Source organism: Scomber scombrus, chromosome 1, assembly GCF_963691925.1.
Source record: "Scomber scombrus chromosome 1, fScoSco1.1, whole genome shotgun sequence".
Lineage (NCBI taxonomy): Eukaryota > Metazoa > Chordata > Actinopteri > Scombriformes > Scombridae > Scomber > Scomber scombrus.
In genome coordinates this window covers 34,839,620-34,856,043 of record NC_084970.1, presented here as the reverse complement: position 1 = coordinate 34,856,043, position 16,424 = coordinate 34,839,620, and the positions used below count along the sequence as shown (strand labels likewise).

Genomic DNA, 16,424 nt, shown 5'->3' with positions numbered 1-16,424 from the left:
GTAAAGTTGTTGTTTTCTATTAGTTATATTCATATTTTATATTGGCACATGCGTTGTTAAGCATTAAATAGTTAAAACGAAATTAAATAAAATATGTGACAAAGTAAGATAGTTAACAGCTGAGCTGTTCTGTGTAGTTACGGTTCGGCTACATCAGACATTATGGTACTACTCCAGTGTTCAGCACCAGTTAGCTTATGTTCGCTTAAAAATAGGAAGTAAAGTTGGTTTATTGACGGCTATACAGGCAATAGATAATGCCCGGTGGGTTATTCGTCATTTACAAACGACAAATAATTAAACAAAAAGTTATGTAGCAACGACCGAGGTGTTTTGGGTAGCTACCTTTAGGCTATATCAGACATTACGGTACATGGTACTCCATCCGGTGTTGCGGTTTAACTGGTGACCGTGTTATCTGGTGACAGTCTCACATTTTAAGATACGTTACGAGAGGTGAATGAATCTTCTGAACACAATTAAACTTATAAAAATGGTTAGATACTTTAGATATTAAAACGCAGACGAGTATGTCTTTAGAATGGATTAAAGTATGAAGGCTTTTTAGGAGAACCGTGAAAGTCACCAGTTAACACGGTCACCAGTTAAACCGTAACACCAGTGATGGACTATGACAATGACATACATTTCAGCACTGGTTAGCTTATGTTTGCTCAAAAATGTGATGTAAAGTTGGTGTATTGACAGATATACAAGCAACAGATAATTTCCAGTGAGTTATTTATTCATATCATTTACAAAAGGATGGATAATTAAACAAAAAGTTATCTACCATTAAGCTATACCAGACATTACGGTAGTGTGGCGCGTCATAAGGAGGTCAAAGGACGACAACAACATGCATTGCAGCAGGCTGACATTAGTTTCCCTTTTTATTTGACTTTAAAATGACCAAATGAGTCAATATTTCGTGTTTGTGTTCAAGAATCTGCTTCTGTAAAATAAGAGTCACGTAATGAAAATCTGCGGGTAGTTTAGTTTGCAGTCACACAGCTGTGTTATTATGGCTTCTGCAGTGAGCTCCTCTTTAATGTCACCTGTCAGGTTTTGTTTGCATCGCAGTTTGTGTTCAAGAGCAAGCAGGACGGTGTCTGCAAACTGTAAGTAAAGTTAATCAGACTCACCTGACCTTAAGCAACATTATGAGTGATAATATATGACACATGCATTGTTGTTTTTCTTCTTTTATTTAAATAGGTTTTGGTGAAAGGAGTTTGTGTCCAGCTCGAGCTGCAGCTTTGTGCAGGTACCTCACCAGGATCCTGACATTTCATCAGTGGTGTCTGGGTTAAGGGTCATATCACAGCCATCAGAGATAATTATGTACATTCAGGGTCAGACTCAGATGTGTGGCAAAGTAAATAAATGCATTTACTCAAGTACTGGCCTTAAGTACAATTTTAAGGTAGGGTGGATTAGGATAATGTGGGACAACTAGGCTCCAGTGCATTTATCTCTTTTTTTATTCAGTTATTTTAAAGGCCACAAACCCCCAATATTATACAATGGCAACAAAAGGTGAATGAGGTGTTCATAATGGAAAAAGTTACAGCTAAAATACAGTTGAAAATGAATGTTTTTTGTTGATGTTTGGACACTATGGATGTTAGCCATGCTTAAAACAAAATATTAGATTATGACTGCTATGTCTTATGAGAGTATGTGTTTTTTTTGTTTTCTTTTCTGTCTTTCCTTCCTTTTTTCTTTTCTCTGTTATTATGAGTGTGTGTGTACTTCCTCTAGCTTATTGCTGTTTTTTTCTTCTTTCTTTTATTTATGAATTGTACATGAATTAAGAATTGAAATGAATACATGAAATGCATTATACAAATAAAAAGTTGAAAAAAATAAATAAAATGAGAGCAATTTTAAAATAATGTGATTAACAGTGTAAGAAATAAGATGTGCTTATAACAAATCGGGATGAGACTGTTCAAAGTACCAGACTGACAGCTGTGTTTACGCTTAGTTTAGTCAGCAATTAACTGATCCAGCCACTGATTCTCATATTTCTGTGCATCTCAGTGGAGTTGATCACACTCTTTCATCTTCACAGACAAACAACCTCTCCCCGGTGGGATGGCGCTCGAGGGCTTTTCTCCCGTGGCGGCGGAGGTGCGGCCGTCGAGCAGCAGACCCTGGAGAGCATCGCCAAGAGCATCCGAGAGCAGCGGTACAAGAGAGTCGTGGTGATGGCCGGAGCTGGGATCAGCACTCCCAGCGGCATCCCAGATTTCAGGTTCAAAATAAAATAAAAAAGAGATGTGGTTTCCTGTCTTATTCTAACCAGGGTTATTATAGTTCACTAAAACTAAAACTAGCAGTAAACAATTATTTACTTTACTGAAATTTAACACAAAGCAGCACAAACACAGCTAATCTTACCTCAGTGTCTCTCAGTGCATTATTTAATCTTTTACAGCTTCTACTAATCAAGACTTTCCTTCCAGTACCTGAAACACTCAGCTAATTATAAACTAAACTAAAAATACTTCATCGCTTGTTAAACTCAGTTAAACTCTTCTTCTTCTTCTTCTTCTTCTTCTTCTTCTTCTTCTTCTTCTTCTTCTTCTTCTTCTTCTTCTTCTTCTTCTTCTTCTTATTCTTCTTCTTCTTCTTCTTCTTCTTCTTATTCTTCTTCTTCTTCTTCTTCTTATTCTTCTTCTTCTTCTTCTTCTTCTTCTTCTACCTCTTCTTCATCCTCTTCTTGTTCATCATCTTCTTCTTTGTCTTCTTCGTCTTCTCCTTCCTACTCTTCATCTTCCTCTTCTTCTTTGTCTTCTTCTTCGTCTTCTCCTTCCTCTTCTTCTTCTCCTTAACCTCCTTCTTCCTCTTCTTCTTCCTCTTCATCTTCCTCTTCATCTTCTTTTTCTTCTTCTTCCTCTCTCCTCCTTCCTCTTCTTCTTCTCTTTAACCTTCTTTTTCCTCTTCATCTTCTCTTTCTTCTTCTTCATCTTCTCCTTCTTCCTACTCTTCATCTTCCTCTTCTTCTTCTTTGTCTTTTTCTTCGTCTTCTCCTTCTCCTCCTTCCTCTTCTTCTTCTCCTTAACCTTCTTCTTCCTCTTCTTCCTCTTCTTCTTCTCCTTAACCTTCTTCTTCTTCTTCTTCTTCTTCTTCTTCTTCTTCTTCTTCTTCTTCTTCTTCTTCTTCTTCTTCTTCTTCTTCTTCTTCTTCTTCTTCTTCTTCTTCTCCTTAACCTTCTTCCTCTTCATCTTCTCCTCCTTTTTCTCCAACACAGCTAACCTTACCTGAGTGTCAGCATTATTTCATCTTTTCAGCTTCTATTAATCAAAGCTTTCCTCCTAATACCTGAAAAACTCAAACTAAGACTAAAACTAAATAAAAATAAAAACTAATGAACATTTCAAAACTATAATAACCCTGATTCTAACATTTCTCTTTAAGTATAAATCTCCTGTAAATATCAGATGAGTGTTTCCTTGCTCTCAGGTCTCCAGGCAGCGGTCTCTATGACAACCTGCAGCAGTACAACCTGCCTTACGCCGAGGCCATTTTCGAGATCAACTTTTTCCATCGCAACCCCGAACCCTTCTTCGCCCTGGCCAAAGAGCTTTACCCGGGAAACTACCGGCCCAACGTCACGCACTACTTCGTCCGGCTGCTCCATGAGAAAGGTTTACTGCTCAGGATGTACACGCAGAACATCGACGGGCTGGAGAGACGTGTGTAGTTATTTATTTATATATCATGTTATTGAGATTGGGCTGGTATTCTTTAAGCCATTGTGTTACTGTGTGTGTGTGTGTGTGTGTGTGTGAGAGTGTGTGTTACTGTCTGTGTGTGTGTGTGTGTGTGTGTGTGTGTAACTCTGTGTGTTACTGTGAGTGTGTGTTACTGTCTGTGTGTGTGTGTGTGTGTGTGTTACTGTGAGTGTGTGTGTGTTACTGTGAGTGTGTGTGTGTGTGTGTGTGTGTGTGTGTGTGTTACTGTGTGTGTGTAACTGTGTGTGTGTGTGTGTGTGTGTGTGTTACTGTGTGTGTGTAACTCTGTGTGTTACTGTCTGTGAGTGTGTGTTACTGAGTGTGTGTTACTGTGAGTGTGTTACTGTGAGTGTGTTACTGTGTGTGTGTGTGTGTGTGTGTGTGTGTGTGTGTGTGTGTGTTACTGTGAGTGTGTGGTACTGTGTGTGTGTTACTGTGTGTGTGTGTGTGTGTTACTCTGTGTGTATTACTGTGTTACTGTGAGTGTGTGTGTTACTGTGTGTGTAACTGTGTGTGTGTAACTGTGTGTTACTGTGAGTGTGTTACTGTGTGTGTGTTACTGTGAGTGTGTGTGTTACTGTGTCTGTGTGTTACTCTGTGTGTGTTACTGTGTGTGTGTAACTGTGTGTTACTGTGAGCGTGTGTGTGTGTGTGTGTGTTACTCTGTGTGTGTTACTCTGTGTGTGTTACTGTGTGTGTGTGTTTGTGTGTGTGTGTGTGTGTTTTTCTGTGTGTGTGTGTGTGTAACGTTCTGTGTGTTTTACTGTGTGTGTGTGTGTGTGTGTGTGTGTGTGTGTGTGTGTGTGTGTACTACTTTAAAGTTAAGGATATACTCGGTAATGGTTGGAGTTAGGCATGGTTAAGGTCAATGTAATGTCCTCTGAAGTGATGGAAACGTGTGTGTGTGTGTGTGTGTGTGTGTGTGTGTGTGTGTGTGTGTGTAGTGGCAGGCATTCCTCCTAAGATGCTGGTGGAGGCTCACGGTACGTTCGCCACGGCCACCTGCACCGTTTGCCGGAGGACATATGAAGGAGAGGAGCTACGAGTGAGTAATAACCCGAACACTAACTCTGCACATCTGGTCGAGATTTACATAAATTACATTATGATGATGATGATGATGATGATGATGGTCGGTCAAAAGTCAGGAAATATCAACAAATACATCAGATGGAGTGTTTAACTGATAAAATGAGAGGGAATCTAAACTATGCGAAAAAAGATGGTCAAGTTATAAACATATGATGAAAGAATTAAAGGAAGAACCATAGATACCTTACTCTGAATAAGGCTCTGTATGTGTCTTCTTCTTCTTCTTCTTCTTCTTCTTCTTCTTCTTCTTCTTCTTCTTCTTCTTCTTCTTCTTCTTCTTCTTCTTCTTCTTCTTCTTCTTCTTCTTCTTCTTCTTCTTCTTCTTCTTCTTCTTCTTCTTCTTCTTCTTCTTCTTCTTCTTCTTCTTCTTCTTCTTCTTCTCCTCCATCTTGTTCTTCTTCTTCTCCATCTTGTTCTTCTTCTTCTTCTCCTTCTTCTTCTTCTTCTTCTTCTTCTTCTTCTTCTTCTTCTTCTTCTTCTTCTTCTTCTTCTTCTTCTTCTTCTTCTTCTTCTTCTTCTTCTTCTTCTTCTTCTTCTTCTTCTTCTTCTTCTTCTTCTCCATCTTCTTGTTGTTGTTGTTGTTCTTCTTCTTCTTCTCCTTCATCTTGTTGTTGTTCTTCTTCTTCTCCATGTTGTTGTTGTTGTTGTTCTTTTTCTTCTTCTTCTTCCTCTTCCTCTTCATCATTTTCATCATCTTCTTCCTCTTCATCATCATCTTCTTCTCCTCCTCCTTCTTCTCCTCCTTCTTCTTCTTCGTCTTCCTCTTCATCATCATCATCATCTTCTTCTTCTCCTTCTTCTTCTTCATCTTGTTCTTCTTGTTCTTCTTTTCCATCTTCTTCTTCTCATCTTCTTCTTTAGACTTTTTTTCTTAACAAATCAGTCAAAAAGATTCATTGATCATCGAATAGTTGGCCTGTCAATTTAATTATTGGCAATTAATTGACTAATCATTGCAGCTGAAATCTTTCTCTGTTAAACTGAGATTTAAGATGAATGTAAAATAAATGTTTTAATAGAAGAGATTTAAATGATTTTGTATTTATCAGTCAGACGTGATGAAGGGGACGGTGCCTAAGTGTCCGACCTGTACGGGCGTCGTAAAGCCCGACATCGTCTTCTTCGGGGAGGAGCTGCCGCAGAACTTCTTCAAATACCTCACAGACTTCCCGCTGGCAGACCTGCTGATCATCATGGGAACTTCACTGGAGGTTAGCGCCGCCGGATCCTAAAACTCAGGAGGAAACCGCATCAGGGCCGCTGCAGTCTGACATATTTCCATTTGAGAGAAAAGGTCAAGGTGGGAGATAACATGAGGAGAGACAGTTCACAGCTGGGTGGGCTGCAACTGACTCAGTGCTGTCTAAAGCTCGACTGATGCTGGATACAGATATTAGGGAGGGAAATTTCAATATATAGTTTATATACAGAATAAATACATTGTTTTGCAGTGATCCCTTAAATGTAGTTTAAACATTGGTGATAAAGATATATAATTGAAGCTGTGATATTTTACAGTTCAACACCAAAAACTGTAAATTTAATAATTATAAGTGCATATAATCAAATAACATAACAAAGCAAACATATGTAAGTCTATATTAATAGTATAACTTTATTTATATAGCACCTTTACTATAAAATGCAGCTTTACATTGAAGTGATAAAACAAGAGAAAACAAGTACAGCAAGTTCAAATCAGCAGCTTAGGTCAAAACATTAAACATTAAAACAAATAAAAGGAGATAAAAGTTAAATAGATTTTAAAAATGAAACTAAATAAAAATAAGTGTAAGGCAAGGTAGCTTTATTTATATAGTGCATTTCATACTTAATGTGCTTTTTATAGAAACTAAATATCAGATGATTTTACAGAAAGAATTGGAAGCATGAAAACATACAATAAAAAAAAAAATAAAAAAAACTTATTATAATAAAAATGAAAAAAAAGGTACAATTGAACAGTAAAAACTGGAAACATTCAAATGTACAATTAAAAAAAAAAAAAAAAAAAAAAAAAAAGAACCTCATTATGGTTTAAAATAAACACAGATGAACTAAAAGCTTTGCAGTAAAGGTATGTTTCAAGTTCTATTAAACCTGAATTAATAAAAAGGACCAAATAACACTGACAAACATAAAACACTGCTCAATATAACAATAACACTTCTCTCTTTGTCCTGCAGGTGGAGCCCTTCGCCAGTCTGTCGGGAGCCGTGCGCGGCTCTGTTCCTCGTCTCCTCATCAACAGAGACCTGGTGGGTCCGTTCGCCTGGAGCAGCAGCCGACCGCACGACGTCGCTCAGCTGGGCGACGTCGTCAGCGGCGTGGAAGCGTTGGCCGACGCTCTCGGCTGGACGCAGGAGCTCAAGGCTCTGATGGAGAACGTGAGTCCTAACCTTCTACATCAAGGGTCACGTTTTATACACATTTTATACACTAGTCCATGTTGGTGATTCATCTAAAGCAGGAGGGTCAAACATGAGGCCTGTGGGCCAGAACCGGCCGACCAAGGGGACCAATCCTTCCTTCCTTCCTTTCAGGCTTCTTTTCTTTCCTTCCTTCCTTCCTTCCTTCCTTCCTTCCTTCCTTCCTTCCTGTCTTCTTTTCCTTCCTTCAAACTGTCCTTCCTTCCTTCCTTCCTTCCTTCTTTCCTTCCTTCCTCCCTTCCTTCTTTCCTTCAAACTGTCCTTCCTTCCTTCCTTCCTTCCTTCCTTCCTTCCATCCGTTCTTCTTTACTTCCATCTGTCCTTCCTGTCTTCTTTTCTTATAACTGTACAGCACTTTGGTTCAACTGAGGTTGTTTTTAAATGTGCTTTATAAATAAAGCTTGACTTGACTTTTCCTTCCTTCCTTCCTTCCTTCCTTCCTTCCTTCCTACCTTCCTTCCTTCCTTCCTTCCTTCCTACTAGGTTTAAATTGATAAAAAAGACAAAACAAAAGTAAAATGAAATAAAAGAGAAGAACAAAACTTATTGATTTGATCATAAATGAAGTGAAAGTTCCCTTATTTTAATGTTTGTACTTTTTTATTTCTCTACAGGCTTCTACAACAAAGAGTGAAGAGTGAATCCATCTGACTACATCAAACTGAGCGACTAAATCCAGTTGACTTCTTCTTTTGCACTCTGTTGTTTTCCTGAGGATCACGAGCTTCATATCAATAAATACTGGATGGAAAACGGTGTCTCTCAGTTAGAAATAAGCTTAATTTAAGAGATAATTACAGTAGAATAACTTGTACAGCTGTGGACTTTTTATAACAAAGATGTACAATGAGATGTATTTTATTTATTAGGGTCTGGTTTATTGAAATGGTGAGTAAATATATTCTTCTTCATTGTGGCCTTTGTGTGAAGAATCTGTTATTTTATTCATCTGAAATCGTCTTCTCCGTTTTCTCCTTCTTCCTACTCTTCATCTTCCTCTTCTTCTTCTTTGTCTTCTCCTTCTCTTCCTTCCTCTTCTTCTCCTTAACCTTCTTCTTCCTCTTCTTCTTCCTCTTCATCTTCTTCATCTTGTTTTTCTTCTTCTCCTTAACCTTCTTTTTCCTCTTCATCTTCTTCTTCTTCCTCTTCTTCATCCTCTTCATCTTCCTCTTCTTCTTCTTTGTCTTCTTCTTCGTCTTCTCCTTCTCTTCCTTCCTCTTCTTCTTCTCCTTAACCTTCTTCCTCTTCTTCTTCCTCTTCATCTTCTTTTTCTTCTTCTTCTCCTTCATCTTCTTCTTCTCCTTAACCTTCTTCTTCCTCTTCTTCGTCTTCATCTTCATCTTCAGCTTCTTCAGCTTCTTCAGCTTCTTCAGCTTCTTTTTCTTCTTCTTCTCCTCTATTTATTATTGTATTTAATTTTGAAAATGTAAAGCAAACCATCAGACTTTCAAATATGAAATAAAAGTTTAATTTTTCTTTTTTTCTGTTCAGTTTGGCTTCTTGAGATAAAATCAACAGTTCAGCAGAATTAAAGTTACAACTTAAAATGTGACTATATATATTTATATTTAAGGAAAAAGGAACATGAAATAGGGGAAATTAGTGATATTATTTTAGCCAATATGCAACAAACTTTATGTTTTACACCATTTTAAACAAGCTCAAGTCTCACACTGAATGTCCATATTATTGTATTTAAATGTTAACTTTGATTGTATTTAAACACAACAGGACACAAATATATACATATTTTCATTTAAAAAACTTCATCATTTTTAAGCAAAAATAACTCAAGCAACAGTAAATAATGCATTTGTTAGTGGATATCCTCTATCAGGATATGGTCACAATACTCTAGGAGGGGGATTTTTTGTCAATAAGAAAAATAAAGAACATCACCAGACTTACTTATTTACTTTAAATCAAAACTGAAGGTGTTTATTTTTTCCACCAGCAGAGGGAGCCAGAGATCAGCTCTTAGTGTCCTGAAGTTCTCTGTTTGAATGGTGACAGACTGCAGGTGGTGCTGTTGGTTTTATAATAATAATAATAATAATAATACCTGCCAATAAAAGTGATTTCAGTTGTCAGAGATGCTGCAGTGAACAATAAACCTCATCTCTAATATATTATTTAAACGGGGGAAGATCAGTCTCTTCATTCAGAGCTCAGGAAGTTACTGCATGTAATGTACTGCATGAAAGACAACATTAACTCTTCACTCCTCTGCTGACATTATAACTTCTGGGTATTAAAACCTTTTTTCACAGCAGTTCAGTTCAATTAAAAGGCAGCGAAAACATGATGATTTATACCGGATTCTGACATTTAGCCAATTCTCAGGCAGGAAAAGCAGCACTTTGCCACTTTGTCAGAGTCTGTGACAAAAAAAAGGGAATCACACATGAATAAATCATCTAAAATAGCATTTATTATCAACTTAAAATATAATAATGTTCATCATCTGGCTGGTGGAGATCTGAGAAAGAGAGAGAGAGAGAGAGATGTTAATAAAGAAACCAGCTAAACAGGCTGAAATCTAAACTTCTTAAGCAAAAAAGAAAAGAGGGATTTGGGATTTGAAAATGTCAAATGGTGTAACCACAAAACAATGATACATATTACATATTTTATCACCTAGAAAGAAAGAAAGAAAGAAGAGAAAGAAAAAGAAAAAACAAGAAGTAGGAGGAAAGAAAGAAAGAAAGAAAGAAAGAAAGAAAGGAAGTGGAGGAAAGAAAAAAGAAACAAACAAACAAAGAAAGGAGAAAGAAAGAAAGAAAGAAGAGAAAGAAAGAAGAGAAAGAAAGAAAGAAAAAACAAGAAGCAGGAGGAAAGAAAGAAAGGAAGTGGAGGAAAGAAAAAAGAAAGAAACAAACAAAGAAAGGAGAAAGAAAGAAAGAAAGAAGAGAAAGAAAGAAAGAAAGAAAGAAAAAACTAGAAGTAGGAGGAAAGAAAAAAGAAAGAAAGAAAGAAAGAATGGTGTAACCACAAAAGAATGATAAATATTACATATTTTATCACCTACAGTGTATTTAAGTGGACTTATACTAATAATGACTTCAAATGTTTCCTGGTCTCCATGGTTACCAGAGTAAATGTAATATTTAGAACAATTGTATTCCATTACCTTTATTTAATATAAAAGTTATAATGTAAGATCATGCCAAACTAGTTGATATGGTGTTTTATTGACAATTTACTGTTTATTGACAATTTACTGTTTTTAAGCAAGTTGAATTATTTGGTACAAAGTTTTTATGGTTACACCACTTAGACATTTTTACCATAATCCTCTAATATATTCTCTCAAAATGGATTAAAAGCAGAAATTTGATACTGGGTACACAAAAAAAGAATGTGTGCAAGTTATTCATACGTTTATTTTCACATTTTAACCCTTTAAATTTGACTAAACCACATGGACACAGATGTATAGAGGCATAAACACCATTTCTAGAGTATTAAGTACGTAAATGTGCTTGTGTGACTTCGCTCCATCTGCCAGCATTACTCAGGGTGTGTTTTCACTGACACCTGCTGAATAGTGAGAACTGTATTAATTTGTTAGCGCATCCAGCTGAGATAAAAGTGAGTCATCCCTCGCTGCGAGCTCATCTAGTCCTGTGTGTTATTTGTAGTTTGTAGTTTTGCAGATCATTATAGAGATTTGAGCAAAATTCAGCACCTTCAGCTTTTTCAACGCTCCCAATTTTCACCTCCCCTTTCGGTCCTGTTAAACATGAGGTGCTGCTGACGCCTCTGTAACAAGAATAAGTCTTTTATTTCTCACTGTGTGATATCATCAAGTACTGCAAGGAAAACATAACTTTTTCCTTTCATGCTAGTGTTTCTGTGCTTCTTAAAGAGACTTAAGTACTTATGTCGAATCCTCTCCTCCTTACCAAGTGTCAGTTATAGTCGCCCTACATTTTGATAACTTCAAAGTTTTAGTCATACGTGATACTTAGACTGATTTTGTTTTTCATCTTATTTTCTTGTTATGATTACAAAAGGTACAGTATATCCTGTTAGAAGTATGTTTAGTCCGTCAGTCCATCACTTCGATCCAGACTGAAATATCTCAATAACTATAAGACTGATTGTCATGAAATTTGGAACAAATATTCTTTCTGTCTTCTCTTCCTTCCTTCCTTTTTTCTTCAGTTTGTCCTTCCTTCCTTTATTCCTTCCATCTTTTCTTTCTATCTTCTTTTCCTTCATTCCTTCTTTCCTTCCACCTGTCCTTTCTTCCTTCCATCTTTTCTTTGTCTTCTTTTCCTTCCTTCCTTCTTTCCTTCCTGTCTTCTATTCCTTCCTTCCTTTTTTTCTTCCATTTGTCCTTCCTTCCTTTATTCCTTCCATCTTTTCTTTCTGTCTTCTTTTCCTTCCTTCCACCTATCCTTTCTTCCTTCCATCTTTTCGTCCTGTCTTTTGATAACTTCAAAGTTTTAGTCATACGTGATATTTAGACTGATTTTGTTTTTCCATCTTCTTTTCTTGCTATGATTACAAAAGGTACAGTATATCCTGTTAGAAGTATTTTTAGTCCGTCAGTCCACCACTTCGATCCAGACTGAAATATCTCAATAACTATAAGACTGATTGTCATGAAACATTTTCACTTATCCAGTGTAATATCTCAACATCTGCTGGATGGACTGACTTCAATGTTTATGGGTCAGAGACAAGTAAGGGTTGGCAAGATGAGCAATTCAAAAATATCTTTAAAAATAGTTTAAAAAGCAGCATCAGGTTTGTTAAAATGTACATTTAGTATTTTTGTTGGTTTTATATAATTTGAAATGATATTTGAACCATTAAAAACAAAACAAAAGTAAGACTGAATGCTCCTGAAAATGTCAAATGGTGTAACCACAAAATAATGATACATATTACATATGTTATCCACCTAGAAAGAAAGAAACAAAGAAAGAAAGAAAGAAAGAAAGGAGGAAAGAGGAGAAAGAAAGAAAGATAAAGGAGGATTTTAAAAATTCTTGACTTTGGAAGTTTTGAAGGTCTTCCTCTGCTTTGTGTTTTTAGCAGTAGAGTACAGTTTTCCTTTTCACTCTTACATTTAGACATGGTTTTAGACAATTTCATTAATCATTAATGTGCAGATAAAGTCCTCAGAGGCCAAACACAGCCTTGGTTCCTGACAGCCTGAATTGTTTTGGGTCGGCCTTGCAGAGACGCAGAGACGATGTTGCCTAGCAATGCAGCAACAGAAAAAACTAAGAGTCTACAGTCTCACTAACAGCACTGGGGGACTTTACAAAGGCACAGTGGTGCTTTGAGCTAAATGCTAACATCGGCAGGCTCATAATGTAAATGCAAACATGTTGATGTATAACTACTTTCATTGGATGATATATTGTCTATTGCGATAAACGATATTATTGTCATCATCAGTTTATACCACTGATATAATGATAATATAATGGCATAATAATGTAAGGGGGGATTGGAGACTTGTGTAAAAACCATAGACTGTATATAAGAAATGGACGTAACATCCACGATGTCACCCATTGGTTTGTGGACTGCTGTTCGGAGGACAATAGTTGCGGTGCCATCTTGAAAATTTCAGGTGCATGCCTGGAAAAATTAAAACATGGATTCTACTTATATGGGCATCAGGAGGGGCATGAGGACGGAGCGGGGGAGGTTGCGAGGGCTGGATCTACCACAGTCTACACCGGCATCCTGGTGATGCTAACCAAGTTAGCTGTTACGACTATAACCACAAAACTCCGGAGAAAACTGTCAGTGTGAAACAAGTTCACGGTTATTTTCATACAGTCTATCTGTCCGCGCTCCTGAACCTGTGAATCAATCAACCTGTCAATCACGACGTAGCCACGCCCTAATGCATACCCTGCTTTATCGTCAAATTTAAAATCAGGGAGGCCAAAATGTCCCAAATGAACATCATACTGCATTGAAGAAGGCTTTAAACTAGCGATTGAGACCATAAACACATTTTGAAAACGTTTACTGAGGTTAGAAATCAAGTGAGAAGTTGGTGAATTCTCCATTGACTTGTATAGAGACGGAAGTCCTTTTGACACCAAAACGGTCGCCCCCTGGTGGCCTTTTGATAGAATGCAGTTTTAAGTTACCGTGTTGGCATCATTTCAGAGGACCAGAACGCCCCGCCTGGTTAATGTATGATAAGTACATGATTATTGTGACAGGCCTACAATGTGTTGTTCATAGTTTTGTATTATTACACTGAAGTAAAAAGTTATCAGTATCAGAAATGTTCCTTTTAGTCTCAGCCGGCTTGTTTTTTTAATATGCAGTCACCAAATGTTCAGTAAGACTCTGCAGGTCCTGATGTTTAACTCAATCATGCATATTCACGGTTTATTTTTCTCACTTGGTGGCAGGGAATTCAATTAATCAAACTTCATGTCAAACACATTCATTTGGTAATTTGTAGCCGTAACTCAAACTCGTCTACCTTCAATCCTTCCATCTTTTTAATGATCCGGCCCACAGGAGATCAAATTCAATGAAAATGAGTTTGACATCCCTGATTTAGAAAGATGGTACACTTTATTAGAAAGGTCTCCACATAAAACGTGGATATGGCATACAATAGGCACAGTCAGTAACCAAACATACATACTGTGGTGACAGGCAGTAATGGCTTAAAGGACAATACCGCTCAAGTTTTAAGCCACCCTGCAGTCGAGGATACTTTCAGTTTCAGAACATAAAACAACAGAGGATAACGACTCTAAATGTGCAAAGACACAATCTGGACTTAAAAGTTTCATCCAACATCATACATGCATTTTGATATTTGATATTTAACCACTTTGATAATTATAACATATTGTCTAAGGTGTGATGAGGATGACTCTAATATTATTGATCAGTGATGAGGATAATTCAGCTGTAATTTACGTCCATTTTCTCCCAATTTCTCTCTTCTATGTTGTCATAGTGACTCTTAACAAATGAGTGTAACATATGTGTTGCTGCCACATTGACATAAAAAAACATTTGATCAGCTTCTTTTCATGTTATAAAGACATATTTCTCAGTTTTTTCCCACATTTTCTTGTTATATCAACATATCACTTTACCTTGTTATTACACAATACAACATATCTTATTAAAACAGAAAATATTTCGCTTTATGATAAGATACTAACGTTAAGTCATTAACCTTCGTGTCGAACAGTCAAAACAGACGGGGTCAATTTGACCCCGTCTGTTTTGACTGTTCCATATTTCCTCCCTTCCTCCCTCCCTCCTTCTCTCCTTCCTCCATCCCGCTTTCTTCCTTCCTTCTGTCCTTCCTTCCTCCCTCCATAATTCTTTCCTTCCCTCCTTCCTTTCATTCCTCCCTTCCTTCTTTCCTCTGTCATTCTTTCCTCCCTTCCTCTTTTCCTTCCTCCCTCCCTCCTACCTACCTTCCTTCCTTCTTTCCTCCGTCCTTCCTTTCCTTCCTCCCTTCCTTCTTTCCTTTCCTCCCTTCCTTCCTCCGTCCTTTCCTTCCTTCTTTCCTTCCCTCCTTCCTCCCTTCTTCCTTCCTCCCTCCCTTCCTTCTTTCCCTTCCTCCCTTGCTCCCTCCCTCCTTTCCTCCCTTCCTTCCATCTTTCCCTCCTCCCTCCCTTCCTTCTTCCTCTTTTCCTTCCTCCCTCCCTCCCTTCCTTCCTTGACTTGAGGACAACAGGAGGGTTAAAAAAACTTTTTCTCATGTTTCTGTAGTTTTTGCTATTATGTCAAAAGCCCATAAATACAGAATCAAAATCAGTGTATTATTTATATTTATGATTTATATTCTTATATAATATAAATTGTATTAATTGTGACTTCTAGTTTTAACAAGACAAAGGGATATTGCGTAATAACAAGAATATTTGTGTTAAAATGTAATAATTTGATCTGTATTAATATTGAAGAAAATACGTAATTATACCTTATAAAATATTTTGTTATAACATGAGAAGGAGATTTTTTTTGTACATTTGTCACATAAATTGAAACATAATAACATTTCCTGTTAAATATATAACATACCGACTTATCATGTAATAACATACAGTATATATACATTATATATAATATAATATATGGGAGAAATGTTTGGTGATACAACAAGATAAAGCGATATGTTGTTATACCAAGAAAAGTTTGTCGGTAAAATATTGGTCTTTAGTAATAATTAGAAAATATGCCATGTTAAAATATCTTAATTACAATTAATACTTTTCTTTCTTGTTATAACTGGATAAAAGCGGGGCACATTCCTGTTTTGCTACACACACTGAAGCATAAATCGCCTGTACAGCAAAAAAAAAACAAGCTTAATTATCGTTATATAACTCAATCAAATGACACATTATAAAAACAAAATGTTTTTTGAACAGTTGAATAATGTGGTCTGTAGTGATAATGAGAGAAATATGTTTTAAAATGGGAATAAAATCTTGTAATAACAATAAACCTTTACATTGTTTTAACAGTAAATGTAATAAGAAGAAACACTGTTTGTCTTTATAAGTCTGTATGTTGTTATAATGAGATATGTTTCATGTTATAATGAGATACCTTATTATACCTTATATAAATGTGTTTTTTCCATAGACTGTATATAAAAACACAGATTCTACTTATATGGGCATCAGGAGGAGCATGAGACGCCCTCCTGAACCTGTGAACCAATCAATCTGTCAATCACAACGTAGCCACGCCCTAATGCATACCCTGCTTTATCGTCAAATATAAAATCAGGGAGGCCAAAATGTCCCAAATGAACATCATACTGCATTGAAGAAGGCTTTAAACTAGCGATTGAGACCATAAACACATTTTGAAAACGTTTACTGAGGTTAGAAATCAAGTGAGGAGTTGGTGAATTCTCCATTGACTTGTATAGAGACGGAAGTCCTTTTGACACCAAAACGGTCGCCCCCTGGTGGCCTTTTGATAGAATGCAGTTTTAAGTTACTTCCTCGTTGGCCTCATTTCAGAGGACCGGAACTCCCCGCCTGTTTTTTTCTCATTTTAAGACGATAAAGGAGCGGATAATTTACTGTGTGCTTTTGTTACACACACTGAATCATAAATATTTGAGTTTCTTGCTATAACAACATACAATCTTATGACATAATGGTAAAAATGTCTTGTTTTAATTAAA

At 36.8% G+C, this 16,424-nt stretch overlaps 1 protein-coding gene across 1 annotated transcript; it reads left to right on the top strand.

The window, feature by feature from the left end:
- The first annotated feature begins 855 nt into the window (after nucleotides 1-855).
- Nucleotides 856-8,744, top strand: sirt3 (sirtuin 3). The gene is made up of 8 exons (XM_062416968.1): nucleotides 856-1,121; nucleotides 1,219-1,267; nucleotides 2,078-2,260; nucleotides 3,472-3,704; nucleotides 4,688-4,788; nucleotides 5,885-6,046; nucleotides 7,022-7,222; nucleotides 7,879-8,744. Exons 1-8 carry the CDS (start codon nucleotides 1,025-1,027, stop codon nucleotides 7,903-7,905), a joined length of 1,053 nt encoding a protein of 350 aa, XP_062272952.1. The 5' UTR covers nucleotides 856-1,024; the 3' UTR covers nucleotides 7,906-8,744.
- The last annotated feature ends 7,680 nt before the right edge of the window (nucleotides 8,745-16,424 follow it).